The sequence below is a fragment of the Asterias rubens genome, chromosome 7 (genome assembly GCF_902459465.1).
Source record: "Asterias rubens chromosome 7, eAstRub1.3, whole genome shotgun sequence".
Classification (NCBI taxonomy): domain Eukaryota; kingdom Metazoa; phylum Echinodermata; class Asteroidea; order Forcipulatida; family Asteriidae; genus Asterias; species Asterias rubens.
This window is the reverse complement of record NC_047068.1, coordinates 2,331,787-2,352,619: the sequence shown is the minus strand read 5'-3', so window position 1 is coordinate 2,352,619 and position 20,833 is coordinate 2,331,787. Positions and strand designations below refer to the sequence as shown.

The 20,833-nt window shown below is 38.8% G+C and overlaps 2 protein-coding genes across 6 annotated transcripts in view; one reads left to right on the top strand and one right to left on the bottom strand.

Moving 5' to 3' along the window:
* LOC117292393 (nuclear distribution protein nudE-like 1) overlaps positions 1-2,744 on the bottom strand; it is a 29,657-nt gene extending 26,913 nt beyond the window's left edge. Inside the window, exon 1 of the mRNA XM_033774421.1 lies at positions 2,432-2,744. Within this exon, the coding sequence (XP_033630312.1) occupies positions 2,432-2,520 (89 nt within the window). The 5' untranslated portion in view covers positions 2,521-2,744. The remainder of the gene's footprint in view (positions 1-2,431) is intronic.
* Positions 2,745-7,128: 4,384 nt separating this feature from the next.
* The window catches only part of LOC117292184 (meiosis regulator and mRNA stability factor 1-like), a 42,376-nt gene continuing 28,671 nt past the window's right edge, over positions 7,129-20,833 (top strand). For 2 of the 5 annotated variants that reach the window (XM_033774131.1, XM_033774129.1), the window contains exons 1-4: positions 7,129-7,507; positions 15,871-17,328; positions 18,259-18,473; positions 19,596-19,713. In XM_033774131.1, the coding sequence (XP_033630022.1) occupies positions 7,465-7,507; positions 15,871-17,328; positions 18,259-18,473; positions 19,596-19,713 (1,834 nt within the window). In that variant the 5' untranslated portion in view covers positions 7,129-7,464. Of the gene's footprint in view, positions 7,508-8,663; positions 8,798-12,285; positions 12,337-15,870; positions 17,329-18,258; positions 18,474-19,595; positions 19,714-20,833 lie in introns of those variants that run through there. The other 3 variants (XM_033774130.1, XM_033774132.1, XM_033774133.1) reach the window with 3 other exon arrangements.

The window sequence follows — 20,833 nt, the reverse complement described above, 5'->3', positions numbered from 1 at the left end:
GGTTGAATTTTGGTTACAAAAATCAAGTTTTTTTTCTTGTAAAAAAAATAAATAAATTACTAAGCAGCAAAGCCGTCTGCCGCCATCTTGCTTTTTTACAGTGCCTCTTGTACATGTGCGGACAACAGAGGGCGCTTTCCTGCGCACGTATTTTGTTTTTCTTGGGACGGTTAGCATGCGCTGATATGGTAAAAAGTGGCCTAATTTTTCCTGGGAAAAAAATAGGCTTACAGCACATGGAGTCTTGGCACAAGACGTCAATGCTTGATATCGCACAGTTCTGCGCTTTGTGTAAATTGCTCGCTGACTATTTTCCATCTGCTTAGTGTTTGGTTGACCCAAGTTGACAGCGATTTGGCTGCAAATAGTAGGCTGCCAGTGATCAGTGCAAGAAAGTGTTAACACGGAAGTAAGTGCACGACATGGGATCAGAAAACGTCAATTTCAATTTTCTTTTCACAATTTTAAATAATGCGAGTATAGATTTACAATTACAAGGAACATGTGAGTAAAAGTTCAGGTAGAAATATTTTTAACAGGTTTTTGAAATTTTTTCGCAATGGTACGGGACCTTTATACCCTTGACTCCGTCGCGTTGCCTGCAACGGAGAGGAGTCCAACCTGGGCTACCTACTGGGAGTACTGTAGTCTGTACTGTTTGTCTGTACTGCTACATGATCATGTTACCATGTAGCCACACTTCTAGCCTTGGCCACACAAGTGGGGCTAGTTACCATGTATTGGTTGTAGGCATGGATGGAGGTATTCTCTACCTCCTACCTACTTCTAGAAACTATAAGGCTCCCATGTGAGCCTTATAGAGGTCTCATATTTAGGGCCTCCTTAACGCTATACGTTTTTCAAATCAGCGTTGATGGGTGAAAGTTTTATGACCGTTAGCCAGCCAGAACTGAAGTTTCCTCTGTACTGTACACCTACATGTAAGCTTTCCCCACCCTACTCAATATACATTCATAATGCTTGTATTTCCTTTTTGTTGAGTGAAATTAACAAACATCGTCAAAAAATACAATTTTCTGCCCGGTACTCACTGTTTTTAATTTCACCCAACAAAAAGGAAATACAAGCATTATGAATGTATATTGAGTAGGGTGGGGAAAGCTTTAGATGTACAGTACACAGGAAACTTCAGTTCTGGCTGGCTAACGAAACGGTCGTAAAACTTTCACCCATTAACGCTGATTTGAAAAACGTAAAGCGTTAAAGGAGGCCCTAAATATGAGACCCCTTATAATAAGGCTGACAGGGGAGCCTTATAGTTTCTAGAAGTACCTCCTACCTACCTAGACCATGATGATGATGATGATGATAGCATGACGATGTCATTTTGTATGCTACAGTCTTTAGTCAATATAAAGACTTACCACAGTTCACCATGTATTGTATCCTCCGGTACCCCAAATCTGCGTGTTACAAATAATCCCGCAAGCACCTTTCCCGCCGCATAACTTTTTGTTTACAATACGCAATGACATAACTTTTTAATTTCATGAAACTATACAACATAATCTTCAATCTCCTGCAAAGATGGGACAAATCGTAGCGTTTCTGGTTGATATTTTAGATAATCTATAATTTTAGTAGAAAATCTTACCTTTAGGCTAAACAGAAAATATGCCTAGCTAAAATGGTTGATAAAAACACTTAAAGCACCCTGCCCTGAAAGTTCTTTGCGTTTGTTGTCTGCCATACTTCACTACTTCAATTACAAGATCACATGATTTTTACATGACAACAGAGGGGATAAAAAAACTGTGAAAGATTGAAGTGGACATGTGCCTTAATATATAGGCAAATTTCCAGAAATTACGATTTGATTGTAAATTGCACGTGGGTTAAAAAAAACACCCCAAAAACATCAGAAGCCTTATTGATAAAAAATACGCTCATTTATTATTCATAATTTGTTATAATACAATTAACTATGAAAAAACAGCATTTTAGTGTTGTATTATGTATAGCTTAGTTTTGTAAACTGATGGCTTCACCACAGACTGGCCGGGTGTAAGATGGGGGTTCAGCTAGCCTGGTGTAGAAACCTAACAATTGATGGGGGTAAATAGTTATAACTGGCAGTTTTGGCCTTCTAGTTTCCCTGCCGCACGGACTCGAGTGCTTAGAAGAAAAGGCGGCATAGAAAGGGACCCCGTATTGACGTTTCAAAACAAGTGCGTGAATTTATGTGACGCAAAACGTATGCCGACAAATTTGGGTCGTTTGCATACGACGACCTCTGTTGTGCTTCGATGGCGTTCTACGGGCTTGAAATTCTCCTCTCAGGTGGGCTATGACATCGGACAAATAAAAATAAAGCTCAAAGTTGTTCTTGGTTCTGTTAATTAATCTGAAATTCTATCTCAAGTCTTCAGTGTGTGAAAATAGGGTACACGAGGATACACACTCAACTCACTTTTTTCTGTAATCGTCACACAAGTTTTTCCAGTACACCATCTCTTCTTCGGTATTTTTGAACGACAATGGTTGAGCCTTTCCAGCCATGATTCAAATAACTTACTATAAATGGTTTACAATAGATATAACAGTTATTGACACACGGCCGATGATGACACTGACAAGTGACAGTAGCGGACGGCAGTGGGTTGATCTTCCTGCTCCTCGGAATCTACTCAGGTCTGTCTGGTACACAAACGTAGACGTGAATGACACAGACAAGCAACATAGTATTGTAGAGCTAGAGATCGCCGTATTTTGTTGAACTGCAAGAACGACAGTCTAGTCTTGGACTGAGACGTTGTTGTGTGTTTTTTATAACTTGAAGTTGAACGAATACCCAACTAATACCAACTGAACGTTGCGTGTTGTGTATTACGTTTAGGATTGCAATAATACGAACGTCTTGATCTAAGACTAGAATTAGAATGCAAACGCAACCCGTTTAACGAAGACAAGATGGCTGCCCATTTTGAGGTCATCTCGTAACCCAAATAAACTCGTACCCAAGTCGGATCGTACCACCAGTCAAATCATGTAAATTTTGGTATTGTAATTTTCACAATAACTTTTGTTGTTGTGTTTGAATATTTTAGTGATGGGAGACAGGGACGAATTTAAAAAGGATATTTTCTTAAAAATATTTTTTGAATAGGTCTTTAAGTGAAAAAACAACAAAAAGGAAAATATTTTAGTTGACCTTAGTTGAATTTAAATTATTACCAAAGTGTGCAGGTGAAATCAATAGATACTATATTATCGTGACAGTCGTGTGTATGTATATTTATTGATTACAAAAAAAAGTTTTCATCCACACTTTTGGTGGAGTCATAGAGGTTAGCATGGAGGAAAAATTTGATTTAATTTGTCTCCATGGTAGAAACATGGTGTTATATAAAGCAGCATCCATTTTGATTGTGTATTTCCCACAACAATACAAATTTAGAATCATCCCATCACACTCCATGGATGGGTGTCCCTATTTGGTCATGGGAGAAAGGAACTCCCGCCGCCCACACTAAATATGCAAACCTTAGTCTCATTCAACAGTCCAACGGGGGTGGGGGTGGGGGTGGGGGTGGACCAGGAACCGATTTCACAACTTGGGGGCACTTAGGGACTTTTAGATTTGAGTGAAGGTGGACCTCGTTCACGTCGACCACGGTTGTGTTTTTTCCAAGTGACGTCATAACCATAGTTTTGGGGTCGTGACTCTATGGGGCGCCAAATGTAAATTTTTTATTAAACGCAATTATTTACATACAACTCATTATATAACACATAATTAATTATTCATCCATTATTTATTTTTACCTTTATTAACAAATAATAAATTTTAAACCACACAATAACACATGACACACACCGAAAGCATAGAGAATCACACCGGATTCACCAACTCAAGACAGTCCAACCCATTGCACCAAACATAAACACTGGTGTTGAGTTTACCATTACCCTCTATTTTATTATAGCTGAAGAATTGATTTTTTGTATATTTATTTATTTTCTGTAAATAAAGTGTAAAATAATACGAAATTTGTTCGGTCAATAAGTTTTTTGTTTAATATGTATATAGGCCCTGGTTATAAAAACTGTCTCCATTTGCAGTGGTATGTGGTAACCCGATTTGTCTACAGCCCCCAACCCAATACCTCTTTTGAAAACACCCTACCTTTGATCTTGTTGTTGTTTAATTTAAGTAGGATTTGAAACTTTGCATGGTGGAAGTAAGATATAGAAAAGTTTGCGGTAACACCATGTAATAACAATCTCTAAATGAGTTGGGGTGGTTCTGAAAAGAACCATTGGAGTTAATCCAACGGTTCTTTTCAGAACCACCCCAACTCATTTAGAGATTGTTATTACATGGTGTTACCGCAAACTTTTCTATATGTTGTTTAATTTGTCCATTAGTTGCATCATGCAAATTACTCTCTAATCCAATTCCCTTTCACGGTTCCCTGCATTGTTATACGTACAATGCATTACACCCTACTTGTTTGGTCCAGTAATCCATTCTTCCATACGACCCTCCTTTGTCCTCATACTCCTTTTGGGGTTCGTAGCAAAGTGCCTGCCCCTACATCCACGATCTTAGGTTCATAGCAACCAGGGCCAAATTTCATACAGCTGCTCAGCACAAAACTTTTACTTGGCAAAAAGTCTTCCTTGATAAAATAGGATTAGTAGGCCTACCAACAAAATGTCCACGTGGTTTTCAGGATAGGCAAGCAAACAGCTGACTACGTAACAAGCAATATGCAACTGTGGCTGGTAAGCCTGTTTTTACCAAGGCAGAAATGTAATGATAAGCAATTTTTTGTGCCTAGCAGCTCTATGAAATTTGGCCTAGTGGTTTTTCAACTCTTAAGCTTTGATTGGCTATAATGTTCCCGTTTGTATGGACCCTTCCCTTAATCCATTTCCCCCGTTGTCTATAATAGGAAATGTATTTTTTCGTACTTGTTTATGCCTCTGAAGAAGGTCCAGTTTGGATCGAAAGCTAATTATAAGGCCATCTACCCACTCATTGTTGTACGAAGCTACGCGATTTCATTTTCTTTTCTTTTTTGCACACAATGATGATTTCTTTTATATGTAAATTCATTTTGTTAATTTTGCTCCATGCAGTTATTTTGATATACATATTCGACAACTTTCATTATATAGGGCAACGAAAGCGTTGTGTGTTGTAAAATAGTGGATACAATTATTTTTGTTATGTAAATAACTTCGTTAAATAACAAGTTTACAAATGGCGCCTCATACGACACAACGTGCAGACAACATGCAGCTTTAGATTTTGCATCCAAGAAGTCGACTGACATGTGACTAAATCTTGCTGAGGCTTTGCGCATGCGTCAAGTCGTCATCGATGTTGTCTGCACAAGTTGAGAACCCCAAAACTATGGTTTGGACGTACGTTCGGAAAAAACACAGCCGTGCTCGACGTGAACGTAGCCTTTATATATGGGGCGCCGTTTGTCCATTAATTGTTTGACACTTTTAAGGCATGTTTTTACCATGGTTTACAGCACTTAGATGTAAACCATAGAAGTGTTGCCAAATCCTGTTATGGTTTACATACCAGTAAAGTATTTGTTGTGTATAAGTTTATGGTTTACAAACCATGAACATACAAAAAACATTTACAAATCGTGGTTCATAAACCAAGAAAATTTACGCATCTTAAAAACATGGTTAATAAACCATAAAAACTGAAGCATCAAATTCATGGTTTACAAATCATGGTTTATAAACCATGAAAATTGAGACATCTAAAAAACATGGTTTATAAACCATGAAAATTGAAGAATAAAAATCGTGGTTTACAAATCATGGTTTATAAACCATAACAAATGAACCATAAAATCATGGTTTGTGACCATGGTTTATAAACCATGAAAATCGACACTTCTTAAAAAACATGGTTTATAAACCATGAAAATCGAGACTTCTTAAAAAACATGGTTTATAAACCATGAAAATTTACACATCTCAAAAACGTTGTTTGTAAACCATAAAAAAATGTGCACTTACAAATCATGGTTTACAAACCATGAAAATGTGCACTCACAAATCATGGTTTACAAACCATAAAAAATGTGCACTCACAAATCATGGTTTACAAACCATAAAAAATGTGCACTCACAAATCATGGTTTACAAACCATAAAAAGTGTGCACTCACAAATCATGGTTTACAAACCATAAATAATGTGCACTCACAAATCATGGTTTTTGGTCAAAAATTCCCACTGAAATCTGTGATGCCGGCATGAGTCAATATTTGAGGCATTGCATGTTGAGGTATCAATGTATATTTTCGATTTGCGGTTACACCATGTTGTGTGTAGGGCCTATCTTCTTGCCAGGTAGTATTTGTTCTTAGACTGTCTTTATGTATTCTAGTATGAGTACCGCGGAGGTAGATTTAACGGTTGGGGAGACTTCGGGTTACTGAAAAGAACTGACCTGCTTTTTAACTACCCGGGCGGAAGGTATAGAACATTGGCTGGGACTACTACTTTAGCTTATAAACCTTTCTTTTGTTGATAAGCAATCCGCCTTGGTTAGCATGGTCGGCCGAATGTTAGTAAAACAGTTGTAAAACAGATGTTTTAACAAAATTCGACATTTTCTGAAAACTTTTAATCAAACAAAATACCTCTAATAATGCCCAAAATCAACAAATGTTGTTATATTGTTACCAAAAATAGCGATCTTTTCTTGATTTGCACTTATGGCTTTCCATAGTTTTCCAAACTGGGTCGCAAAAACTCAGGCTTTGACGTTGCAAAAGAAAGGTCTATTTAACTGACTGTAGGCCTCAAAGAACGTTTTTGTCAAGCAGTATTTTCCGAGTGTCAGCTTTATTAATCCGCTGCAGCACTGCGACATCGACCAGCCCCTGGGATCGAGGCTGGATATGCCGGGGGGGGGGGGGGGGGGGGGGGGGGGGGGTTAAGGCCGGTTTATAGTCGGTCGCGCGATGGTTGCACGATTGAAATCTTACGCGCAATCCGAAGACTGATGCCTAAAAGCTGTGTCTTTTTATGATCGCGCGTCAAGATTTTCATCGCGCGACCATCGCGCGACCGACTATAACTCCCCCTTTATGCGTCACTGCACACTTCAGGGAATTAAACGTGTATACATACATAAAACCGTATGAGTGAGCCCCCGTGATGATGTTACCCATATCCCTATAGCTTAAAGTTTACTCTGAAAATACTCAAAATAGTTGGTGCGTCGTGAATATCAGTGGTAGTTTGTTCCGATTCTGCAAAGGATCTTGGGAGGAAGGAGAATTTGTAACAGTTATTGACACCATCTACATCTAGCCAGCTGGGCCACTTTCGACATCCCGAAATCCCTACACAAGTTCTTGGATTAGGCCCCACTCTGCGATCTACTCTCGAGCTCAAGCAACACACACATCTACCTGCATGCTACTCATGATGCAGGACTCGGCTTACTCATTGCTCCATGCTCAGTGAGTATGTGTATAAACAGAGCAACGTTGGGACAGGTTAGTATCTCATGATTATTCATAGTTTTTAGGAAATTTAATGCGGGGCTATATTACAATATTGGGCGTAATATTTCAAGAAGATGGACTTTTTTCGAATTCGCGCAAGCTGCCATTTTTTTTATTGCGCAAACTTTGTTTTATTTTAGAATTTGCGCCGGGTCGGGGGTAGCTAGCTCAGGCGCAAACAGCAATCTTTGTCGTACCCTGGGCCCGATTTTCTACCTTCATGATTTCATAGAGCTGACTGCTAACTAAAAATAAGCACAACAATTTGCTTAGCATGTGAAATTTCTTCCATGATAAAAACAGGATTACCAACCAAATTTCCAGTTGTTGTATGTTGCTTCTTACTGGTATTCAGCTGGTGTATGCTTGTCCTGAAAATCACGTGAAAATTTGGTGGAAAAGTTTCCGTATGGTGCCACCACTTTTTCATTCGATATGAAATAATATAGTATCTAGTTTACCTCAATGAGATATCCCTTTTTGTAAAAAATGTGTGAATAAGTGGTGGCGCCATACGGAAAGTTATCCAATTTGGTTGGCATTCCTGTTTTCCCCAAGGGAGAAATTTCATGCTAAGCAAAATTGTTGTGCTTAGCAGCGCTATGAAATTGATCCCAGTTGTCAGCACACTTCGTACCTTTGCCACTTCGTTGCAAGGTACGAAGTGACTTTGGACACTTCGTACTTTGTACCTTTATATACAATTACAAGACACCTCCGAAGTCTTTGTACCTTCTTACCCTATTCTTACAAGAAACTTGGTACCTTGTATAAATCGGCATTTCTGCATTATTTATGATTATTTTGTGCTTTGTGATCAGATGATTATGAAATCAAAGCACATCAAACCAAGTTATTATTTTGTGGGACCAAGGAGCTATTTTGAAGATTGCGTGATTATTTACTAAAAAATATTTTTTTACAAATACGATTGTTATACCTCTGTGCAAATTGTGAAGTTTGATTGGTCGAGAACCAATCACGTGCCGTGCAACAAATACGCATGTATCATGGCTAATGATGCGAGCTACGCGTAATGCACAGCGCGCCGGGTAACATGAAAAGTGATGTACACCGATGTACATCACCTTGATCGTTCCCGTCGTTGGTCGATTTCAAGCGCTGTGCGAAACACACGCGGGTTCGAACAGGTGAAGAATTGTTTCTTGTTTGTCAAACTCATTTCGTCTGCTTATTACACCATGATTGAACTATGCATTGCTCCGTCTTGTTTAAAGATGACAACAGAACTTCGAGAAGAGGAATAACAATGTTACCAAGGTATAACAAAACAATTGTTGCACGCTGTGACTGGGGTCCATGGGTTTTGTACACCCTCGGGTGCCATTTTTCCCCTCGGGTTTACAAAATGCCATCGATCCCGTCACAGCCTGCAACAATTGTGTAGTGAAAGATGCATGCTTGGCGGAAATAAACTTATAAAAAATATTGATTTCACATTTTAAAAAGGGACAATCACACAATTAAACAAAAATTACGATTCATTAAGTATTATTTTGTATCTCAACGAACATTAACACACATTTTAAATGAAGGTACGAAGTGACTCAGCTGATGCATGGATGGTCACTTCAGACCCTGCCCACGGTACGAAGTGACCAATTTGGTTACGGTACGAAGTGTCCCGAAGGTACGGAGTGTCCAAGGTACGAAGTGGCAAAGGTACGAAGTGTCCGACATCCGTACATCAATTATCTTCACATTGTAGCATTATGCTGGGTTTTTTTCACTTACTAAATAAAGCAAAATTTTTGTTCATAAGCTTGAACGGGAATGTTTAACTAAACACAGTTTATTAATATTAAAAAGGGGTTCCTCAAAATCACAGGGAGGCTCAGCTCAACCCGTGAACTGTGTAGTACTGTATTCATAATTTCTTTTGACAAAGGACGCTGGCATGAGTCCGAGTTACCTACTCCTTAGTCCTAGAACTATGAATGAGGTTCGTTCCGCTATTCGTTGAACCTCATTCATAGTTCTGGGCAAAATGGACCACTTTTTCAAGGCCTATGTCAGTCCAAAATATCTGAAGTTGGAGTCAACGTGTTGTAGCTAGACCACTTTTAGTGGTGGGCAACAAATCAAATTTTGTTGAAATTCTAACAAGGGCAAGGGGATCAACAAAATTATTCATGTTAAATTATGAGGCCATTATTGCTGAAGTGGGGCCAGGTTTCCAAACTGTTCTTGTTATGGGGCCATGCAATAAGTAGAATCATCTTTTGACTGTGTTCTTTCTCTGTGACATTTGAATACTCCTTATCATTAGCTGTGTCTCAAATCAATGCAAAGTGGACAATATTTGAAATCTGTGCTGGGCGGCAGATTGTATTTTGCTCAGAGTGCTGGGCAAAAAATGTGAGTCCTGGCCAGGCCCGCCCAGCACCGCCCACCGTGGCTACAACACTGGTCAACATCCCCCCCCCCTCAATTGGGTAAAATTTTTACACTACCCATTTTAATCACGCTCTCAAATCAATCTTATTTACTATATTTTTCCCTTGCAAAAGTCCCCCAAAAACGCATCAGTAAATCATTTATAATTATTATCCAGTCGTGTAAATTATCAGACATAACTCCATCCTCAGCCTAAAATGTTTAAATTCATTATCGCTAGCACTCCAATAGACCCTACGCCCAACGGGAGCGCACATCTACACACGCTTCTCCTGAGGGACAGAAATGGTAGACACGCATTGTTCAGAGGTGCGTATACTTGTGTACCATCCTTTTGTACACGTTTTGACACAAAAAATTGCGAACAGGAGATGCACGTGTATGTCTGACGCTGTAATCATGAAACAACTTTGTTTTGATTTGAGATTACACGGATGGCAAGGATTATTCTTTGATTATATTTATTCATGAACTGCTACATGTCTGTAACTAGGTAGCCATGTTTTTAACTGCCTAAAGTCTGCCAAGAGAGGGCGCTATTACAATAACATGTAAAATCACCACAAACTTGAGTCACAAAATTATATATTACCCCACTCAAATACTGACTAAGAGGTAATCAAACGCAAAGTGCCTCCACTTTAGTCTCTTGTACGTACTTGACTTTTGTGTGCACAATATTTGAAATCTGTGTCATGGCACCGATGTCGTAAAAGGTTTAATTTGTTGGCTCAGAAGGTTATAAATTTATTAGTCTTATAAGAGTAAAGATTGAATCACTGACTAAACAAAGCAGCGCTACTGCTGAAATCCCGGAAGAAAAGGCTCTCACTTTTCAACTTTCACATAATTTCTTGAGGATTGTATGACATCATTAGAAAAATAGCTGTGCTACAAAAGTGTTTCTTTCGCAATCAGTGCAGCTGTTTGCCTCTCTAGTTGACAGTAAGAATGGTCTGAAGAACTTTGGCGGTGGTGGTGGCTGATTCAGCGGGGGGAGGGGGGGGTACTGATAAGCACACCAATGGTCACTTCATCGGTTGTCACCAGTTCCGATTTCAAGCAAAATGAATTCAGTGTAAATCCATCCCAAGGCTTCTATGTAGGCCCATCACTCCTTCACTCAGTTGACCCAAGTTGTCGCGTTGCCGCATGTTTGAGTCGGGCTCGATGTCTGACACGCCACACAACTCTATCCTGCATACAGCTGAATAGCTCCTCCTTGTTGTTTAATCCTGCATCCTTGATCAGGGTCTTGAGCATGGTCTTGGTGGGTCTTTCGGGGCTGCGCCTGCCATGAGTGGGCTCCAGACTTTATTGGCTGGTAGCTCTGGGTGCCATAGGCAGTGACCAGCAAGGCGCAACCGGCGCTCCTTAATCTTCTGACTCAGTGGGGGGATGTTGCCATAGAGCTCCAGGTTAGTGATGTGATCCCTCCAGGAGACATTCTGTGCCATCCATAGCATCCTTTTGTAGGCCTATTATACTTGCTGTAAAAGCAAGATATCACCCAAGTAGTACCAGGGTCTTTCTGCAGAATTGGGTAGTACCAGTGTGACATGAATCCCAAAACTGAAACTGTGTGCCAAAAACCAAATGAGGGTGCAATCACCTTTCCAGAAAAATATAAGCAAAGATAACTTTCCTCTGTCAATTTGGTTTTTGTTATGATGCAACTAACGCTTACAGGAGGTTTTACTTACGTAACAGGGACAGACATAAAGGTATCCCAATCAGTTTAACAAGAAGCATGCAATGTTTTTAATCAAATTTTAATAAAGTACAAGTGTGTACTTTGGATTAAGTCACTTTTGAAAACTCAGAAGATTACTTGTGTACAAAATTATGAGACATTGCATCTGTGGGTCATGTTACTTATTAATTTGTTGTTTTGAACTATTTTGTCTTCTTGGAATAGGTCTCAGCCAAAATCATAAAATGTATCATTCCAATAGCTACGCGTGAGCTAGTCATATACTGAATACTTAGTATTTAACTGTTGCTCCTTTCTAATTGTATTTAATGAGCAACATTCTACAACTAGGGTGTAAATGTTAGCACACCATTACCTACGTAACATTGACAGACGCATTAGACACCTGCTTTGTGAATAACATTAATACACATACAAGTTCATGTATGTGTTAATTTCAAAAGCTAGAAACTCAATTAGAACAATGTAAATTCCCTCCTACAAGTTCATTAAGTGTCTACAATAGAATGCATTGATCCTGGTTTAGTTTATTTAAAACATTGTATGTTTACTTTTTTTATTGCTCAATTATATATCTTAGTTCCCTATAGACACTTGTACAAAGCATTCACACAAAAACGAATGCACTGTGTACGGCAACGGAGGAAGGAAATACAAGCTGACTGACTGTCTGTCACCCGTTACGTGGGTAATGCACGAGTTGTTGTAGTGTCTGTCCCATTTTGTATCTTAACATATTTTCAACCATTTTCTGCATAATTTCAATTAAAAAACTAGTGTATAATTACGTAGGATGTGGAGGGTGTTGATGATACATTGATGGTGGAAAGTAATTTCAATAATAATGGTGAAGTAAAATACATTGTGTTATCCACTACCCTTGTAACATGATTACCCACGTAACAAGTTGTAGAAAGAATTCAAAACATGAAATTTCTGTTGGTTCTTGAGGTTGATTGTTCGGGAACACATCATTGGGAACCCAGTGGGTAGTGGGAAGAATGCAATGATGACACAAGTGGGGGCCAGTCTATTTCAGGGTTCACACCCATGCTGGAAATTACCCATGTAACATTTTGACAGACAAATGGAGCACAAAGTTTCAATTGTTTTTGAGACAATGTGCTACAGATAATGTCATTATTATTTGGTTTAGCATACAGGGCAAGTAGAAGTCACTAAAAAAAAAACCTGATCATTTATTAGATACAACAGTGGCTTACCCTCGTAACATTTTGACAGACGCAGTTACGTGGGTAATCCATGCTATGGCAGGCGGAGTGTGTGAACAACGAAGGTTCTACCAACTACATTTAAGGTTTTTTATTTAACATAGGAAATCGGTTTACAAATGTAATATTGAGTATTTTTATACAGTCTTTCAAAATTAGTAAATAGTAAACTAAGTCCAGTCCTTCCAAAATGTCACGTTTACTCACTGAATTTTATGCTACTCTCACACTAGGGATAATATGCTAGCGAATGTGCTTACGAACGGAAATATTTAACAATCGCTCAAACTTCGCAACATTGGCCACAAATTCACTACGTTCACAAGTCATTCTCCACCCCCTTACGAAGATCGGTCACTTTATCCTGCTTTCACACGGCGAATATGCTCGCGAATATACTATCGGAAGGACATATTTGACGATCTCTCAAACTTTGCATTATTCGCCGTGTCTTCGTAAGCCTTGGTAACAAATTCGGAACGTTCACAAATCATTTCCCACCTCCTTACGAAGATAGCTCAATTTACAAACCGGTTTGTTAGCTTCAGCGAATGTTGCGAAGACGGTCATTCGACGTGATTTTCGTAAGCATTGGTAACGTTGGTAAGGCGTGCGTAAGGGAATTTCGCGAATTTCAAACAGTCGTATTCGCAAGATATTCTTAAGAAAGACTTGGCGTATCAACTTCAAACTTGGTTTGTGGATTGGTCATGGGATCCCCTAGATGCCTATTGTTTTTGGACCCCCTCAGATAAATATTAAGCTCATTTTGGCTAAAACAATAACTAAAAAAGGACTTGGTGTAGTAACTCCTATCGCAGCGGGCATTTGTGTTGTCAACACACTATTCTTGTTAGGTGTTCTGGCCAACAGCCCGGAACACCTTCTATTTTTGTTCGGTTTTATATTTTTATTGGTACTTCTTCTTCTTCTTCTTCGGAATCTTCCATATCCGCTAACAAAAACACCTTTCCCAAACTTGTATGAACTTGAAACTTTGCACATAGTTAGATATTCATTAGGAGAGCAAACCGTGGGAGTTACGTCATGATGACGTCATTAATTCTTGAGTTATGAAAATTCAAAGGTTATTATTTTAAAAAAATCATAACTTTTGATCTACATAACGGATTCTTACAATCAAAACATCATTTTGACCTTGTCTTCCGGCCGAAAGAGAGGGGTTGAAAATTTCAAAATTCATGTCTAAAGAAATACGTAAATCCCCCATTGGTATGTACATACACATTTTACACGTAGGCTTACACCATGTATATTGAACTAGCGGTGCAGCAGAGTCATGCTCCAGTGATCACCCATAGAGCGGGAAAAAGCTTCGCGTACAATAATCTTTGTTCAAGGCGTTTAAAATATACATGTCCCTTACTGTTAGTTAGTCTACTCTACAGTCATCAATATTTCATAAGTTCACATTTCCTCAACCACATAAGCTATTTTGACAATCTATACATCATATGAAAGGGCTTTACAAAATTCACAAAAATTGATATGTTGGTGACCTTTTCTTGACCTTTTGATCTGTCTTAACCGGAAGTGACTGTAAAATGCTTTGAAAGGCGTTATTCAATGGATTTTAAGTTGAAATGAACATCTTTTGATGCTATACAATCACATTATACAAGTCTGGCAAAAGTCTGATTTAAAAAAAATCATACCGGTCAGAGTCACCAAAAAATAAGTGTGCTCTCTAGCGGCAGATTAACAACATCTAAAAATACACTTTTACTAGATGTTTGTGTCAGAGTTTAGGACAATTGTTTCAAAATGGTATACATGATCTCCTTCATAATAGCAACATATCTGTGGAGTCTTAGCTAGATGACGTCGTCATTTTTCACGTGGTATTGCACGCCGACTGAGGTGTAACTTGGTGTATTGTTAGTCAAGACCATTAACTTCTTGAACTCGAAATGACGTCATGATGACGTCATCATGTTTTGTGACAATTTGTGCAATTTCGATCATTTATTACAAATCTTGAGAACAAAGCAAGGTGCAGTATTTTTTTTAATTACACCAGGCTTTTACTCCCGGAAACCGTTCACAAACTCTCAATGTCTAGTGTATTTTAGTTTTTGCTCATCCACCTCAAAAATACACACCTTGTCCGCTAACAAAAGCTCCTTTCCCAAAATCGTATGAACTTGAAACTTCACACATACTAAGATATTCATCCGGAGAGGAAACCGTTTAAGTAACGTCATGATGACGTCATCCATTCTTGAGTTATTGAAAATTCAAAGTTTATTATTGAAAATAAATCATAACTTCTGATCTACTTGATGGATTCTTACAATCGATACATCATCGGAAAGATTAGTAAAAACTCCATAAATGCTTTGCAGACATAACCCCATTTTGACATTGTCTTCTGGTTCAATGTATGAGTTGAAAAGTTAGAAATTCATGCCATTAGAACTTTGCAGTCAAGATTTTCGTGTAGTGTATGCGATGCAGATCATTTTTATTTTGAGTTGTTTTAAATAAGTTTTGCTTTCAAAATTAATGTTTACCCTGTTTTAACATTCGATAGCCAGTAATGCTTAGAATCCAAAAGCCTTGGTTTTGATAAATTAGTGTAGTATCACAATAAAATACTGGGTGCGTTTGTTTAGCTTCCCTGGGTCGACCCCGCATTGAGCCCCCGACAAGAGCTAATCAAACAATCACACTCACCCTCTCGTGGTGATGGCATGTACCTCAGGTAAGCAGGGCACTGGGGGCTAACCCGGGTGAGCCCTGTCAAAGCTATTCGAACGTACCGGGGCAGACCGGGTCGACCCAGGGAAGCTAAACAAATGCACCCACTAAGTTTGTATGATTTTCATGAGGAATCGAGAGAAGAAATTAAAATGTATAGAAGTATGCATTCTATTTCCCTGTGAAGCCATGGCTTAAATAAAAGTCTAATTCAGAATTAGGTACATACATTACTTTAACAAGGTTTCTTCATCCATTATTTTTTATAGCTGAACAAAGGAGCATGGAGGATTCCAAACATGAAGACCTGGAGTACTGGTGCGAGCCATATGAAATGGAAGATAAGACAATCAAGAAATTCTCTGGGATACATTCATTGCAACTCCAGTCAAAGAGACCCAGTCTACATCCTGATCCTCAAAGAAGTGGCTTCAAAACAAATGGACAGAAAGATGTGTTGAGTGATAAGCATAGACAATCATTTGAAAGTGATAATGTCAAACAGCACACCAATGCATCAAACATGCTAAATGAAGATCACATGGAGAAAAAAGAAATCATTCCTCAAGGAAAGAGAAAAAACAAGAAGGGAAAGTCCCAAGATCGTGCTACTCAGCGTTTCATCAGAAAAGTGAAAGAAGGTCAAATCTCACCAGAACATCTCAGCTCCAGTAGTGATTTAGAAGCCTTATGTTCTCTAGGTGAACATGTTCAACCAGATATTCAGCTAAAACAATTGAATGTAGAAGCAGGCAAAGGCAGCCCATATTTGGCGTGTAACATAGGTCAGGAATCTCAGCCCAAGCTAATACATGATCCATGTTATCCATCCAACTCTGGATTGTGTGGCTTAGGGCCAAGCATCACACACAATGCTTATGTTTTGCAATGGTTACAACAGCAAACAAATCAATCTGAAAGTAAGCAGTTTGGATGTAACATGCATGCAACAAATGCCCAAGGAGATTCTTGTCATCAGGCATTTCGAGCTACTTCTACTGGCCACTTATGCCCTACACACAGCAGCCCATTGCATCTAGCACAGTCCTCTCACAGTTGTACACATACGCCTCCTGGTAAGCAAGATATGACCTGTGAACTCATGAATATTATTCAACAAGGCACACTGCAGACGCCTTCCTACCTCCTTCAACCACCTGAAGATTTCCAAACTATGCCTTGCCAGAAACATCAGGTACCTATCACCCCTGATGCACAGTCTTTTCTGGCCATGTTACAACATAAGCCAGACATTGCAGCCACTCCTTGTAGTCATCATTCAGACATTACTCCACCAAGAAAGAAAGGTCATGGTTGTATTCCAGCGAGTAATAGTAGCCCTTGCATGAATCATTTCAAACACAGTTTGCCACACAGTGGCCAGACATGTACAATTAACAGTCCACAACACACAGCTTGTCTACCAACAAACCATTGTCCCACGTGTGTACAGCAAACTTCTCCCATGCGCAGCTTCAATGTCAATCCACAGTGTTCTTTGGAACAGGCTGCAATGATCTTGCATCAGAGTCAACTACATCACAGCCCATTGAATCTCAACTCTGGAAGCCTACACGTTTGTCATGGTAGCCCATACAGGCAGGAGGCACTGGATCATGGTGTAGTTTATAAAAGCCCAGCAACTTCATCTCGACATCTAGAAGACACTTTGATGTCGACAATGAGTCCTTTGTGCAACATCAGTCCAGAAAAGAGGAGAGGTACAAGTAAGATAATTTTTGTATAAAGTTCTTTCAATTTACGCAGTGGCAAAGTTGGAATCACTCATTTATTCTTTCACTTTATTTTCTCTGAACCCATGTCCGCCAATGAGTACTTACTGCCTTACTAACAAACATACCCCTGAAAAATTGTATAGGTGGTTGAAAAAAGAGCAGAATTCTCTTGTGAAATACTTTGCGGTGTTTTCAATCTCAAATCACAAGAGAGAACACTTTAAATTATTGATCATACCCCTATTGTGTTACCATGGTAACATTGGATATATGTAGGCAGGAATGGGTTGCACCAAGTGTTTGAAAACAGTATTCACTTTCGATATACCGTATCCCCAAAATACTTTTTCTCTTTTCAAAGTATTCATTTGCATTCTAAATGCATTAATGCTATCCTTTCTTAGACATGTTTTGGGAAAATATCATCGAAAAGCAGCAATTTTTTTGTGTGTTTTTCTCCCTTATGATTTTAATTACTTTCATTGTCATGATTGTGTATGATAAGGTCATGAGGCACGTACGTTACATTGAGGTTAAGTTAAGTGTGTACGAATGCACGACTTTAAAGCATTTTAGCATATTTAGTACATGTAGCTGATGTAATATCGCGGGGGGGGGGGGGGGTTTACTATCACTGTTAACTACGAAGCAAGTACGAGCCTATAATACCAATTTCCGTCCTGCGTCCGTCTGTCCGTCCATCCGTGCTCAATGGAAATGTTAAAGTTTGTGTTTTAAGTTTCAGTCTTTGATTGGAGTTGTTTAATGGTAATGAACAAGCCTTAGGCCCTATACCCCATTCACACATAGACGGAAAAGTGGCCGCGAGCATGGCCAATCGTGAACCAATTGACATACATGTGTCTTATACTGTTTGTACACACTCTATTTATACAAATGTTGCCTTCATTTTACTTTCAGTGGAAGAAAAACAAGCCAGCACTGATAGCCTGCCACCAATTGGGGTATTTTGGGATATTGAAAATTGTGCTGTTCCCCGTGGAAAATCAGCACTGGCCGTTGTTCAGAGTATCAGAGATAAATTGTTTACTGGTCACAGAGAAGCAGAGTTTCTCTGTGTTTGTGACATTAATAAAGAGAGTGCTACCGTTATACAGGAACTCAATGATGCTCAGGTAATTAGTGTTTTTATTTCAGTTGATCAATGTGGTAACAAATCAAATCATTATTCTCAATGTTTTATCACCAACGTAACATTTGTAATATAATCTTATATAGGATTTGAGGCATTGCATGGTGAGGTATCAATATATATTTGGTTTGCGGTAACACCATGTGTGTATCTACTTGCCAGGTAGAGTTTGTTCTTAGAGAACCACAGAGTAGATTTATCGGATGTTCAGGAGACATCATAGTTCTGAAAAGAACTGTCCTGCTTTTTAACTTGCTTGCTCTAGTCAAGCTAGTCGAAACAGTGAGACCAATTCAAGAACTGACTCCGCGGTAGTGCAGTTGTTACGATCCAAAGTAGTAATCCCAGCCAATTTTCTATACCATCCGCTCGGGTAGTAGTTAAAAAGCAGAACAGTTCTTTTCAGAAATGAGAAGTCTCTCGAACATCCGATAATCTACTCCCCGGTAGTAGAATAAAGAAAGACAGTTCTCTAAGAACAAACGCTACCTGGCAAGTAGATACACACATGGTGTTACCACAAACCAAATATATCTTGCTATACAGTACATGTTCCAGATAGAGTGTGTTACTAGCGAAAATATTAACAAAAATAAACAATTAATTTAAAATGACCAACAATTATTAACATTTTATCAAAACCAAAATGACTTTATATAAATGTATGTAAACAACACCTCTTTTTAGGAGGGATACGAGCACATGGCATATTTGTGTTACTAAATGGGCCAAAAAATGGACAAGAGGTATTTTTTACAATAAACCATACCAGGTTAATTCCATGTAAACATAAGAAAGGCCAGGAGCAAAACATGGAAAGTTACAAGAATTGTTAAGAGTAACGTTCTCTATGAATTGTGCCTAAGTAACTATATGACACACATACAATTTTGGCCATCAAGTCCAATGTTATTTAAAATGTTGTAAGGCCTGAAAACTTGACACAAATTTCCCCACGTTCATGTTATGTTAAGTAGAATATCTACGCATGTTAATGTCCTCATCCTACTTGAACATCAGCTGATAAAATGATTGTCACCAAGCCGATTGTTGCCATACTACATGTTCTAGGATAAAGTGTATTACTTATTCTTTGTGTACACAGGTAACCGTTGCACACATCAATGCAACAGCTAAAAATGCAGCTGATGATAAACTGAAGCAAAGTCTTCGTCGCTTTGCTGATACTCATAACCCACCAGCTACAGTTGTACTTATATCAGGTATGTAATCAAAGGAAGTCTACTTTTTTGTTATTAGTTTGTTCTGAACGCAAGTTTAGATCTTTTTTCCACTTTCTAAGCTGTCAATAAGAACCGGATTCTGAAGTTTGAAGTGAGGTTGTTTTTCCGGTCGGTGCAAGGGCATCTTTATTCATTTAGCTGAATCCCTCCTAAGCAAAACTCTTTTTGTTTATTACAGGATATTCTTGGCTGTTGAGGGATAAATCCACCAATAGCCCATTATACATGTACTCTTAAGATACCCAACATAAATTGTTCAATTTAGGCGCCTTGTCAAAACCTCTAGGTCGTATCATTCCACGCCATTCTGCGGAATTCCGCAGACTTTGATAACAAAAGGACCCTTGGCAACTGGGCAGGTCCACGGCCATAATGGCTCATTAACATGTTAATAAACATTAAAAATCCAGTGACTCTGCGGAGAGACCGGTCGGTTCTGTGGACTCGCTGAAAATGTATAATCTTTTTGATGAAACAGGTTTGCGCGCATTTATGGTCTTGTTCACAGCGACCCGCTACATGGAGGCTTAGCTCATGCACGCGTTTTAGGGCACAAAGAACAGCTATCGCTGTCATGGAGTGACATGAGTTTTTAAAGAATTACCTAAGTTTCCTCAGTTTGTAATTGTATATTCTATATATTGTATATAATTGTTATAGCAGTAACAAGATTCTAAATAGTTATGGCCATAGCACCGCAATCATGACTTGGCATTTATTTACATTCTGTTAAAGTTTTGTAACGGTTCGCAATAAAAGTTCTGATTGGCCAAGAAGTCATCGGACCAATAGTTCTTTTATGTTCGAGATTTTATTGCGGGAGTTATTTTGTGTTAATTTAACGGGAGTAGAAATTTGGGTGTGTCACATCGCATTTGAGATTCCCGAGGAATGACTCGACGATTTTTAAATCATTAAAAGTATATTCATAAATACCTCGGACAGTTTCGCTATTCCTATTGGTGAAGAGCGCGTCACGTGGGTGTGTATAAACCTTTGTTTATGACCGGTAAAAAGTGTTAATTCATTGGCGTGACACGCGACCTTGCACCTGTTCTTTTAAGACAGTCTTCATTCCTATTGGTCGAGAGCAACGGCT